General features: G+C 39.9%; 1 protein-coding gene across 2 annotated transcripts in view; it reads right to left on the bottom strand.

The window, feature by feature from the left end:
* LOC107220574 (mental retardation GTPase activating protein homolog 4) overlaps positions 1-14449 on the bottom strand; it is a 259594-nt gene that overhangs the window by 220562 nt on the left and 24583 nt on the right. For both annotated transcript variants that reach the window (XM_046738441.1, XM_046738440.1), the window contains exon 2: positions 1378-1965. In XM_046738441.1, the coding sequence (XP_046594397.1) occupies positions 1378-1389 (12 nt within the window). In that variant the 5' untranslated portion in view covers positions 1390-1965. The remainder of the gene's footprint in view (positions 1-1377; positions 1966-14449) is intronic.

Raw genomic sequence — 14449 nt, forward strand, 5'->3', positions numbered from 1 at the left:
CATCGTGCGTGATATTATACGCTGCGCATTCCGAGACAGAAGTCGTCTGCGGTGCAACGCAGAAAATAAAGTACAACTCATCCTCTGCAATTATTTTACGTAGATACCAGGTTTTAGCCTATAATGTTAAGCGGAGTATTTTCAAAGTTGCGACAGCGTCTCAGCTTCGTACGAGATACAAAGTTTCAAACACAATTTACAACTCGTACACGGTGGCTGCGGAAGATCGACAATTTCTTTTTCAGCACAATGTAATACGTGTACACGTACGCGAACAATTTTTGCACACGTACCGATCTCGCGCTTTCGTATCATCTCGCCACTTCTCTTTTACTTTTTTCGTCATGGTTTTCTTCGGGTGGTAAAGGCTTATCTCGCTATTAAACCGTACAGCTAAGTGCCAGATAACGAGCCGAGATTCCATGCTGCACGCTTAATTGTAATCGCATGCACGCATGCCGAACGCGGCAGCCGCTTGTACATCCTTTATACGTGCCTAATAATAACTCTGATGTTATTAATCGACCGGCAGCCGTTCGATTAACTTTGGCTAATCGCTTAATCGGTAGCCGTTCGTCGACAATTCATTGTCAATGTGTCTCGAGATAAGATTATCAAGTCCAATGTCCTCGGCCCGTTTATTTTTACATTCACCCGAATATCTTCCGCAGTTAAGTGCAAATCTGAATTTTTAGAAAAGCTATTAATGTCTGCGAAAAATTGTCTATAATTTGTCCTCGTCGGAGTGAATTTCAGTATGTAGCTCGATTGCTGTATAAAAGTTTATTCACAAATGCGATTTACAAAAATATAAAAAAGATGCAACATTTTTTGTTCTCACCATCAAATGCCAGGTGACAGATTTTATCATCGTCCCTAAACGAAGATACTCCAGTTGACAGTTAAATGTCCGTAGGCAGATTACAAATGAATGCAGCACAAGGCCTGCGAACTTTACTCCGTCGTATAAAATAATGATGTTTACTTGTTCTCTTTATTACAGACACTTTTTTCTAAAATTACTATACGTTACACAATAATAGACGCGTACAACGAATTAGATACGCAGACTAAGAGCATGCGTTATAATCTGCGACCCTCTTTTACTTATTTATTTTATTTTTCTTTATTACCCGCACGGGATAAAATTCACGGATCTAATTTAATGCAACATCGAAGCTCAGCTGTTTCGTACACCGGTGTGGGAATAATGAAATATAATTCACCGCCAAATTTATTCTGGTATATGTATACCTGAGGAGATATACTAACAATTGCACGCAGTCATCGAACCTGCGCGTATTACCGCAAAATACAAGACATCAACAATTTTTCTGTAAAACGATACATTATGTATAGTTTATAGGATAGACTCACCATGAAAACCATGAACCTTGATTGCAGGTTGGCGTTCTCGGTTTAAGTCCGCGTTTCCGGCCACCACTGGACGTACTTCCTCCTCTCCCGTTTCACTTATCAGCCGTTGCTCTTCACAACCGTTGTTATGTCCGAAGGTATATATATATATATATATACGGATATATGTATGTATGCGATATTTATATGTATATTATTTATCTCTCGAATCCACGTCACAAAAAGACGAAGAAAGAAAATCGAATGAAAATCACGATATTGAATCACTCCCGTCACTTCAGTCTGAAAACACACTGCATCGATCCCAACTTTGTATCAACATATTACTCGCGCGACGGACGATCTCGAACATATATTTAGAAATATATGTAGAACGCGAATTTAATCGAAACAGCGACTCGTCGCTGTTATCGTTCTTGTTCTTGTTGGTTTTGTTTATATGTACGCGTAAAAATTCAACCTATGAAATTAGCTAACTAAAGTTAAATTGCAACCGGCCGGCATGGGACAAAAACACCGGCCACCTACACTGGCCTCTGGTTGGGTACTGGCATAAAATACTGGCCCGTTCGGGGAACTCCTTGTCACCTGAAACATACCGAGAGAAGAATTAGTTAGCAAACGATATGTCGCGTTAGTCGGCAGGCTGAGCATCAGCAGAACCCAAAAGAGACGGACATATTATAATTTGCTTTATGCAACGGTCGTGACGGCGCGTACTTGGAAAATGACACGTACGTGTATCCTTGTTGAGCTGCACGTCAGGGAGCGAGCGAATTTTTCAAATAGCTCCAACGATCCTATTGCTGCATTTAATTGTAAGTGCAGCGGCTGTCATTATCGCTCTCTGTCTCTCTCTCTCTCTCTGTCTCTCTATACATATATATAATATATACATGTAACATAAATTCTACGAATTTACTGTTGCGATTTTATAAAATCCATGCCATTTCTTAATTTCTGTGTCAGACGAAAATTTGTTGCAAGTGTTTTTGTTCAGAATTACGTATAGAACGGAGCTGTTGAGCCTTTTTTTACGTTCGAGGTACGTCGACGTCGAAATCGACCAGGACACCCCCTTAAGAGATGGGTATAAAACCGAGTAGTCGGCTTGAAAGTTAGATACGGATAACGTGAAATAAATTTGTAAGCAAACCTATTGCAAACGAAGAAAGCATAATAACAAGTGTCGAGTCGTGGAAATTGATATCGACTATATATAAACAAAAAATATTGACACGTGTTTAATTTATACGTCTGCGTGTACGACGATAAGTTTTCAGGTTTTACGCATTAAATATAAACTAAATCTCGCAAAGCTTTGAGAAAACAGAATTACAGATGATATCATTCGATGAATAGGTAAGTTTCGTGCGCTTGACTAACTCTAATGTTCAGTCATTTCAAAAGATTTTTGTAACAACAAATTTAATTATCTCTTCCAACCATTGGACTCTCGACTCACCGAAACGTGAATCAGAACAAGCTCAACTTTGTTTTCAAACAGCAATTTCATGTTTTTCAAACAAAGCGATTAAGGTGCATTCAATCAAATTTTTAGTCATTCGAATCGCACATTTTCTTGATACAAAATTCACATTATCGCAAGAAACTCACGCCGTATTATTTTGAATAAATTTATAATCAGCATGATCATTAAAAGGCTTGTTTCAATTCTGTATTAAATTGTCGCAAGTATTTCGCACGACAAAAGTATTTTGTTGTATTAACTAAGTGTCGTGTTCACCGCATTTGATTCTAATATTTAGTTGAATCAAACGAATATCACTTGACTCAAACAATCCTTTACCTAAAACGTAGAAATGGTGGATCGAATATTTCCAAATAAATTGCAATCAGCAAACGTTGCAATAATTGTTTTTCCTCGCAAAACAAGACCCACAACGGCACCGGTGTGTATAAATTTAAACAGCGTTTAACGTTATTACGGGATGAATTCTCGGGTATAGTACAAATGAAATATTGAAAAAAAAAAAAAACAATAATAATAAGAGGAGCATAAGAACATATCTGGAAACCATTGCACTGATTCAAGCGGCTTGGAGAAATGAAAAAAAGAAAATAGGTATACAATATATACGTGCGTATGTGTAGTAAATTCTTGCGTGCAGTAGCGTTTAGATTTTTAATCGCTCGAGTTCTTTAAGAATTCTCGGCACGTTCGACGGCCGTTACATAATACGCTCTTAAGTTTAACCCGGTGTTTATACACGGCAACACTTACATTACTATCTACAATCTCCGATTGCCACCGCACTATTACCACTCAGGTATATACCTATATACTTATATATAAAGGCAGAACCTGCATGATATCGCGCTGCACCTTGCAGCATAGCGAGCCATTTAGATTTCGATTATCTAGGCTACGTAAAAGAGAACAACAACAACAACTGCGGTAAGGATGAGGGTCAGCTATAATAATCGGAGTAATTCGTCTGCGTACAGCCTGCAGTCTTACGTTTTTACAATTTATACATCCAACGATTAATTATCCCCTGTATCGATAATAATTAACCGCGTTGCCAAACAAACCCGGCGTCGAGAAGGAGTCGAAAATCTGCACAGGTATACGTATATAGATCGATATTGACATTTTTGTACCCGTTCACGTACCTACACCCGGTATAAAATTAAAAGTAATCAACATCTGGACGTGTAACAAATGATGCCGCTCGTACACACAACCACGAACTGATTTTAATCGATCACCGCTATTGTTTTATTCTATTTTTTTCCCCCTGTTAACTGTATTATCATACGTACACCGGTGTGTGTGCCTACTCCTCCATCGATCTGATTGCAAGTCGCTCGTGCTTACCTGCGTACACATACGTGCATACACACACGCATATGTTCACAGCGAGATCGAGCTGAGAAATAAAAGAGAGGCGAGAAGCTACGAGCACCGCTGTAATACAAACAAGTTATTTGTCACCCGGTAGACACGGACAATGTGCGGCAATAACGTACGGAGCTTTATTGCTTACGCCTTATACCGAGTGCATCTACGCGTATTTATAGATACCCATACACGCCATGCACGCACAGATCGGAAACCATGGCTCATACGTACCACCGAGGTTGATTACGCGGACTAACCCTGCGTGAAATGCAGGGACAATCAATCGCACATCGGCGACGAATCGGCGGCGCGATCAACGCAACGACGACAAATTGCGCTCTTTAAGCCGAGCGCGCGCATGTGACGATGAATCGTTGCACGTAATCGCAGCCGCATTGTGAAAAATGTACGAGATCCGAACGGGCTGATCGTATTTAAGCGGCAAAGAGGTCCGGAACAGGCCGAGAGGCAGCCCTGGCTGAACGGGATGAGTGATCTGCCGGAACGTATCGAGGATGTGAGAAATCCTTTTAAACCAACGCGTGACACTTGCACAATAATTTTCTACGAGCTTATATATTACGTATAATTGTGCAAAAAAGTGTTGACGGAATCATGTCGATTGTGCGCTGTAAGGGGATATTTTGCATGTATATATGTGGAGTGCGCGGCGCAATGAGGCGAGTCGAAATGGAGTCAAAACGTGTGGCGCAGAGGATATTTGTGAGTATATAATATGTCATATATATACATATATCTCCGTCATGCATGTCACATATATTTGTACATGTAAGATGGTGATAAATCGTTTCACGTTTAGCTCGTATAAAGTAAAAAAAATTCTGCCGATATAGAAACATGCATGCAATGATGTGTCGAAAACAGCGATATTATACCTATAGTTGTGTATATATAATTGTATATATATGTATATGTATAATAAATGCAAGGTGACAAACGGCGTGTCGACTCAATCCATAAGTGAATGATTTGGTATAAGTATAGGTATGGGATACGATTCCACCGCGCAACTAGCCTTGTTTTTTTTTTTTTTTTTTCTTTTCACCTTATGTATTTTACATTTTTTATTGCCATCCAAGTATAAACGCGGAGAGGCGGGATATCAGAGCTTTTTACGTACGAGCAACGTTTACGGTATTCCAAACGTGTGACGTACGCGGAATACGGATTATAGTTTGCAGACTGGCCTTTTCGCTGCAACCTGTATAATCGATTTAGATCAATTCTAGAATAATGTGCGTGTGCGCCTGTGTATACATGTATTGCACATAAATTTTATACGTAGGATAGAAAAGAGAAGAAAAAACGCGAGTAAGTGAGAGAGATAAAAAAAGAAAGAAAACGTGCAGGTGTACCTACGATTGAGGAATAAATTATCGACCTGCAGACCTTCGAGAGGTATAAGGTAATTCAATGCGACACCGCGCAACTATTAAACGTATACCGACAATCGGATTTACTCCCATTAAATCACGTGCATATGAATAAATAACCACGAGGAAAAAGAAGGAAAACGGATATTGGAAAAAAAAAAAAAAATGAAAGATAAAAAAAACAAAAAAAACCGCGTCGTCGAAACGTTTACCTTACGACACCTGTACCTCACATTATACGCTAGCGGAATTCCGTATAACACGTAACACAATCGTTTTATCGCATTCACGCGTCTATAATTCATCAGTCAAAAACCATATAATACGGCACACGATGTATAATGTATGGGTGTAAATACTCGTATTCGATTCCTCGACTTTATGGTGGTGGATATATTGCCGCAGCACAAAACTGCAAGCTCTCTCTTTCTCTCGTGCAGTTTTTACCGCACCACTGCCTTGCAGTAGGTAGGTACCTACTACCTACCTACCTACCTACCTACCTACCTACCTACCTACCTGTAGCGGAGAGACTGCAGCCCGGCTGCTGTCGCTTGTACATTAAGACGCCAGACCCCACGGGCCGGTAACTAATTCAATTGCTTTCCTTGCTCGAGTCCCGCTTGTCCTCTCTCTGCAGTTATACGCGTTTACTCCGAACGATACATTAAGTAAACGCTTGATCGTATTCGCGGTGGGTACATTAAACTTAGAGCCTTATAATATACCCGGCATACGCGAGAGTAGGTACGTATGCATGCGTGTATGTATAATACAACGTGTTTCAAAAAATACCCATCTCAAAAACCTATTCCATGCATTTCACTCGCGGCAGGTGGTGCAAAGAGGTTTACACCTTTTTACACGGAATGCCTGAGAATCGTAGTAGAATCGAGTTCGTACCGTTGCAATTTCAAATTTTTACCGACATTTCATTATTCACTTTGATTTCTCGTGATACGGAGAAAGAGGAGCTGCGGGATATCTCATAGTTTTTGTAATATAAAAATCTGTAATCTGCAATATCACCGTCAATAAAAGCACATGTAATTTAAACGGCTAATAATAGCTTTTCTGTATTACCTAACGTTGACCCTCACACTCGAATAGTCTTACAAATGCTTCGTGCGTATCGCATAGCGTATTCTAGTGATGTATACATCTCCAACTGATATACGTGAAAATATCACGGGGCGTGGTTGACGGGGTCCAATTTAGAACGAACCTGGTGTTTATTTAAATCATTCGATCGGTCACGAAATAATCGATTAGCGCCTAATGACCAAGGAACAGAATCGTTCATGTCCGTGGACTCAAGGCGCACGCACAATATTGCCTTTCGAGAATTGTCGATACTCGTCACAGGTACACGTTTATAGACAAGTACACAGCGTGGCAGAACGGAACGAAACCAAAAACATCTACGACCCGCCGAATACTACGGAAGTACAAATATCATAGCATGGGAATCTTGTGCCCTGCTCGCGAAAATTTTCACCATAATTGGAGGAAACCTTGCAAATGACAATCTGCAGCTCCGCCTCATCGGAATAATTCACTAATTTAACATATTCAATTGCATCGTGTGGCAAAACTATTGGACATAACCATATGCCGTCCAATCGCACACTTTTTTTAGAGCTCACCAAGGCCTCAAACTCTTCGACACAACTTTCCACTATCTGTAAGAGTTTGGTGAGCCTTTGCATAAGCGTGCAATCCCCTTCCGACTTGGCTTACAAATATCGTTACATCTCCAAGTATAACCTAAAACCTAGCCAGTCGCGGTAGCCACCCAAAGAAAAAAACCGGACAAGTGCGAGTAGGACTTAAATTAACTATTTTCGGACTTTATCCATCATTTGGCCGTGAGACCTTGCTTCTCTCCAAATTTCATGATTCTAGATCAACGGGAAGCATCCTCTAGGTTTGAACGAGTTAGTTTGCGAGTATATAAAAATATGTGACATAAATAACAGTATCTTTTGATTGCGTTAACTTAGAAGCTTGAATTTTCTACGCCTCCAAGGGACCGTAGACTTTAGTATTTGATATTAATTTCAACTTGACGCCTCTACCCGTTCCCGAGAAAAAGAGTCTCACCAAACGAACAGATGAACAACGAAGTGATCCTACAAGGGTTCCGTTATTTTCCTTCAAGGTACAGAATCCTAAAAGGTATCAAAATTAATTGAGTATTTCTAGAGATATAAGCGAACATACGGAAGAATAGACAGAGAGACGTTGAGTTTTACTATATAATACTTAAAAATAAAGATATAGAAGAGATAGAGATACAGCTTCGGTTCTATTTTCAGATCGATCTCTTCACCTTGTTCCGCGTACCTAATCGTCATGTACCATAATAAAAAAAAGCTCCACAGAGGTACCGGTTCTCCTCAATGACGTTATTCGCCGAATAGATTAATCCCACGGAAGACTGGAATTCCAGCGTGCAGTATTTTCGAATTAATTGTAAGACGCAGCGCAGCGGCCGGTTCGTCGCTTCGCTTTACGGCAGTTATATGTTACCTAGGAGGCACCTTACCTATAAAACCAAGGAATTACCCACCCGGTATATCGCACCGTTCGTACACATGTGATCTTACACGAATGCGGGCGTCCCGACGTCTGGGCGGACGTTTTGTCATCGTGAACGTAACACGCTAGATCAGGTACATAATAGATTAGGTTAGGTTCAGGGTACAGCTCGAGTGATCGCGTTATGCACGCTCCGCTCACTTTTAAACGGCGGTATCGTTTACCGGACGTGTTAGGAAAAAATATTGCTATAATTATGCGGAAAACGAGTATCCGCCTGCATAATTCAATATACATGTACGTTGGGATGTTTCGAAAAAAAAATTATTTACCGTTTTCCACCATAGCACCTCGTACAAAGTTTGTTCGGGATAAAGGAAAGATTCTGTCAAACGATGAACGTTCTACGTTATGCGGAAGATCACGCTTCGTTGATTTCTCACTTTTTTCAAACATTTTTTTCACTTTTACGAAGTATCGTGTGTGACATTTGTTTTTCTTTCCTGCCAACATGAATCATAACATCAATTTACGTGACCAAAGGGACTCCAGCTAATGTTTGAGAAGTGCATATCTCACGACTTTTTCATTATCAAATCAATCTCGTAAAATAGTCATAATTTAATACGAACTTTTAATTTAGGCGAATGAAATTTCCGGTCGATATATCGTTGTGTTATGGATCCTGATCTTTGGCTTGAATATAATTGTCAGGAAAGGAATAATAATTGAAGTGCTGCAACGTGTCTCGTCATAAATTGTAAAAAAAAAAAAAAAAATATATAAAACGAAAGGTAAAACATGAAATGAGCGCGATCCCAAACAAATTTTTTAGGGTGTGCCACGGTGGAAAATCTCAAGTTATTTTTTTCTCAAACACCCTAATACGCGTAGATATCCCACGTGGCATGCCCACGGTGAATTCCTGTTCAATTTCAAATGTTTTTTTACGCTTGCGTAACACGTTATCGGATCCCCGGCAAGTGCTAATGACACACGTACAAAATCGCGAATCGAATAATCGTTGTACATAGATGAGGGAGAAGAAAGATGTGAAAGTGCGGAGCTGATTGCGAGAGTCGGGACACGTTGCAGCCCCCTGCGTAAGGTGACACTGAATATGCGCCAACTGTAACTGTACCGCACCACGATTACAGTCATTCATTTTAACAACCTGCAGGTTCCAGCCGACAGCAGGCTGCCTACACCTGCCCGCAAGTCGCTGTTAATTGAACGATTGTGAAACTATGGAGCATATGGGTGCATTCGGCGAGAACATTACCTAGGTTATAGGTAGGTACCTTGTTATACGTCTACCCGTAGCTCGTGCCTATTCGCTCATATAACAGTACGACACACCCACGATACGATCCTTCGATTACCCTTGTTACTTGGAGCTATAACCACGGCAACGACGCTGACGCGCGGCATAACGCAACGGACAATTGATAATTGTACGTAGGTAGGTAGAATACCTGTAATTCGAAAGTCAACCACGACTTCAACCAGCTACGGTAAGCTGCGCAAAGTAAAATTCGCACATCTTTCCCCGTGGTAATGAAACCGCCAGGAATTGTATATTTTGAACGTCGCGAGCGTAAAATCAATTTGAAGAATCGTCTTGTCTTTTGTTTTTCGTCTTTCGCACGGCGTATTTAGATCGGGGGAAAAAGAAAGATAAAAAACACTTCGGCGAATATAACTTTTTTCAACGAAGCGACACGTTGAGGCGTTTATTTGCCCGTCCCGTATGTTGTGGCTTTGCGTAAACCGAGCGTATGTAATATGGATGTAAGAAGTGAATACGTTTACGTATAAATCAACGGCTTATGATAATCGCGTACAGATACGGTAGCGAGAGTTCCCAGCTTCCTTTTGGATTGTTGCGTAATAACGGAAGACACGTCCAGAAGCCTTTACGAAAGCAAAATAGAAGAAGGTCGGCAAATCGAATGCAACGAAATTTTCGTTACACATTAATCGCGATAAAAATGATAATTTAAAAAAAAAAAAACAGAAAAAAAAAAAACTTATTTGAAACATTCAACTCGACGTTATAAAAAGTAAGAATAAATCTGGTTAGGGTTGTAGGTACAGAATTTGGTGATTTTAAGTGATATCTGCGAATGGGAAACCGAGAAGTTCTTGATCTTGGTTCTTCTGAATCGACACAAATTATTTGTCAGGAGATTCATCCTTCGTTTCTTTTAGTGGAATTTCGATAGAATATTTGTAATCACGTTTTTCCGACCGATTTAATAACGCCAAACGGTGACTTTAATAGTGCACAAAGAACAAAATTATAGGTATACGCAAAAAGTTTACCTATAGACATACAAACACGGTTCATTGCGGTAATAAATCATTTGTAAAAGCAACGCCGGCATTTTACTATTCTCTACAATCTGTTTTACACCTACAAGATCTGTGATGTTGATCCGAATATAATAGATGCATATCTAATTATTCATTGTTTGTAAGAAATAATAAAGCAGCAACATAACCAAGTCACGAGCCGTGTATATAATTGTGTGCGTATGGTATGTACTCGTTTCTATGCATACAGAAATGATTCCGGGCACGCGTTGAAATTCTTACACAAGTTCGACGACCTCCTTTAACGTGTTACACGGTTCTATATCTGAATAGTTTTGACTAACGAGCCGTTGATCAAACTGTCACTACAAAAAATAAGGTTATTTGTATCAAACATATTAACTTGCGATATGCGAAGAGAAAAACAAATAAATTAACTAAGAAATAAGCAATGTGCGAGAAAGTTTTTTTTGTTTCTTTTTAATTTTTGTTTCAACCAATTGCGTAACGTGGTACTAGTTTCAACTACACATCATATATAGAATCGTTAATTTTTATTTCTTTATTATTATACGTTGCGGTGTCGAAGAGGCATGAGAAATTTATAATATGCTGCATAATCTCGCTAAAAATTAACAAACATTATAACACCAAAGGTGTATAATTTACCAGAAATGTTTATGCATAAGGTAACGGAACTTAGTCAGAGACTAAGATTTTTTATGGCAGACTGTACATCAATTATAGATACCAAAATGTTCGTTCAACATGTTCGATTGAATATCGTCAATATTGCGATTTTGATCTATAAACTCGCGTATTATTAAATAATTTATAAATTTTCCCTGTTTGTTTTTGCAAAGAATATCAATCCACTACGCGTACGCGCACAAATCATCCTACGAAAAAATAATTTCCGTGCTGAATGTTAAACTAAACTTGAAGAAAAAAATGAAACTTTATACATTCTTTTTCTTCCATACCATTCCAATATACCCGTCTACAATCCACCTCGGATATTACTATAAATATATAATAAATGCCGCGCATATAAAGACGAACCTACGTATATTCTGACACGTAGAAACGGTGTGGTACATACGTGCAAGGTATAACGTGCCGTACGCAAGCGATGTTCGTTAGCGTAAAGGCCGATACGGCGCGACTGAACAGAAATATTGTCTTCGAACCAAAACTAATACGACCCGACTGCTTACATCCTTACCATAGAACCTGCGCGTTAATCAGATTAAGGCACAAGACGTAATAATTAAGCAAAGCCTGTGTACCTTGATCCTTATAATGTGTACATGAGGTAAGAAACTCGATATTATTACATGCTTATCCCGCACAAGAGGCGCTCTTTTACTTACAGGGTGGAACGTACCGCGCGTATATAATATATATACATCACTACCGTTCCGTATGTTAACCCGCTAGAAACCGCTTGTTAAAATAGTGTTCGCTATACATACACGTGATAGCTTCAAGCAGTATAAATACCTATATAACGTAGTACACGGTGGATGTAAGTAAACGCCTTTAGCTACACCCGCGTGTACCTGAACGTGGGGAGTGAGTGTAGGATATAATAAGAACCTTGTATATTTGTTTGACGCGTCCGAAAAGAAAGGAAATAAAATCCACATCGCGATTTAAATTCATTTAAAAATGTATCGAGTTCAGTGCCCGGATTTGGAACCATCGATTGATTAGAATTTATTACGCCCATAAAATTGGCACACGAGCTAGCGCTTTATCATGAGCGTCAATGCAAAAGGTATCAGCGTGGTAGGAAGCAGCGATGTAACGAATTTGAATTTTTAAATATTCGCCAATGCGAATGCGGATGCGTATGTTCGCCATCGATATTCGCGAATACGAACGCGAATATGCATTTTTAAATATAGCGCCATTTCTCTATCGCTAAAAGTTTACGATTGATTGACCGACGGGTACACCACGCAAGTCGCACAAAAACACTATAGCACCGGTGGCATTTTATTTTGGAAATTGCCAAGCCGATTGTTTGTTTGACTTTTTAACGACAAATTGGTAACAGAAAGAAATCAACTTTGAGGTTAGAGGTTATAATGAAAGTTCATCGTCAAACCAATGTTTTTTTATCTTCTTTAATCTTATTTTCACAATTTTTTTAAGCAAAATATGAAATATTTGTGACTATCGCTACTATTCGCTGAGCCTTTGATACCCACCACTGTTTTACAGCACGAATCGGAACCGTTCCGTATTGAAGGGCTGATATCTGGTCAAAAGTGAGAAAAAAAAAAGTAGAAGAAAGGGGGAAGAGTAGAGAGTGAACGAGGAGAGAAAACAAAAAGACGATATTATGGTCGACTATAGATAAACGGCGATACACTTCCGCCGATTAAATCATAGGCGTACACGGTCATATTAAATCTGAGAATACACGAATTATATTGTACAGTCGGATGTACATCGTAAATAGACGTAATTAATGGCCCAAGAAAAGGTAAGTCTGTAATTACAGGTGCGGAGTAATCGTTATTTTTACGTACCCTGCACATCTGTAATACTTACGCGGATATTGTTATAATAATATATATATATACATATATATTTATATATATATTTTATATATATACTTTTTTTTTCCTCACTATATATGATGCAATGTCTTGAAAGACACGGACGGAATCCGATTCCTATATCCACGCGCCCGTGTTACGTTTCCTCAGTAATTTAAAGAGCAATTCATAAATAATAATATATATGCATATGAAAGAGGACTTGAACGCTTTTATACGAGTTCGATTCCTTCGCTTGTATAGAAATTGCAACAGCTGTAGCAGCTGTGTAATTGCACAGTCAACGTTTTACGGTACAACGCATACGGCCAGCTTACAGGCTTACTTACAGATACGGCGCAGTATTTGGCAAAGCGGTAGTACCTGTACGAGTATAAGTAAAGGGCGTGCGGCAGAGTAAACGTCGTTTTCCACGCGCTCACGCGGATCCGAGCGATCTGGACCGATTCTTATCTACCGAGCTATCCCTGTACAATACAATTATCCGTAAGGCAGCACGAACGGAGAGTGGAAAACGAGTGTTGCTGCCACGGCACGAAAGGCGCCTGTAGGCGCAATATTCCACAGCGTCTAACTCCCGAGAAATTATTATGAGATCTTTATCCACGTCACAGATCCGTAATTATCGAAATTTTGATCGATTGGATCTTCGGCCCGGGGGATAGGCACGAAAGTTAGAAAGGAAATTAATCATCGCGAACCTGTAGCGAGTCTTTTTTCTTCAGAAACGATACTCGCCGTTCTCTCGTCCTACACTCGATATATTTATAACATTGCGTAGGTATGTCGATAATTGGGGGAAATCATTGCTGCGTACTTGCCGATGCATGATCGATCGTTATTCAGATATTCGCGACCTTCCTTCGATTCGTTAATTACGGACTGCGGGTGATTGCGAGAACTTGGTGTGTTACACCGAGATAGATTGCGACAAGGACACACCGCGAGTTAAACGTTTCAAAATGGTACTACAGAGAGACTATTTACGACGAATATTTAAACTCCGCGACGTTGTCTCGATCGCTCTCGTCGCCGGCGATTTTCCCTGAAACAAGGCTCCGCGTTATTGGCAGAGACGATTGCACGTTCGCCGTGACGCTTATCAGTTTCCCCGTTAATCCGTAATCCATCACAGACAACGACCTTGAACCAATTTGCGAAATAAAACTACACGACGCACCTACGTACCTCTACAACCCCTCTCGTCGAGATTGTCCCTTGAAAGATCTGTTGAAACGTCATTCGCTCTCCGGGAATGAAATTTGGGAACCGGTAGAGCATGAAGGATGATACTCGAATGAATCCATGAAAGCTCGCCTCGGTTGTAATTACATGAAACGGCGACGCCGGCCGAGAGCGAAACAGGGGCAGTCCATCCGGGACTC

The sequence above is a fragment of the Neodiprion lecontei genome, chromosome 4 (assembly GCF_021901455.1).
Source record: "Neodiprion lecontei isolate iyNeoLeco1 chromosome 4, iyNeoLeco1.1, whole genome shotgun sequence".
Taxonomy (NCBI): Eukaryota; Metazoa; Arthropoda; class Insecta; order Hymenoptera; family Diprionidae; genus Neodiprion; species Neodiprion lecontei.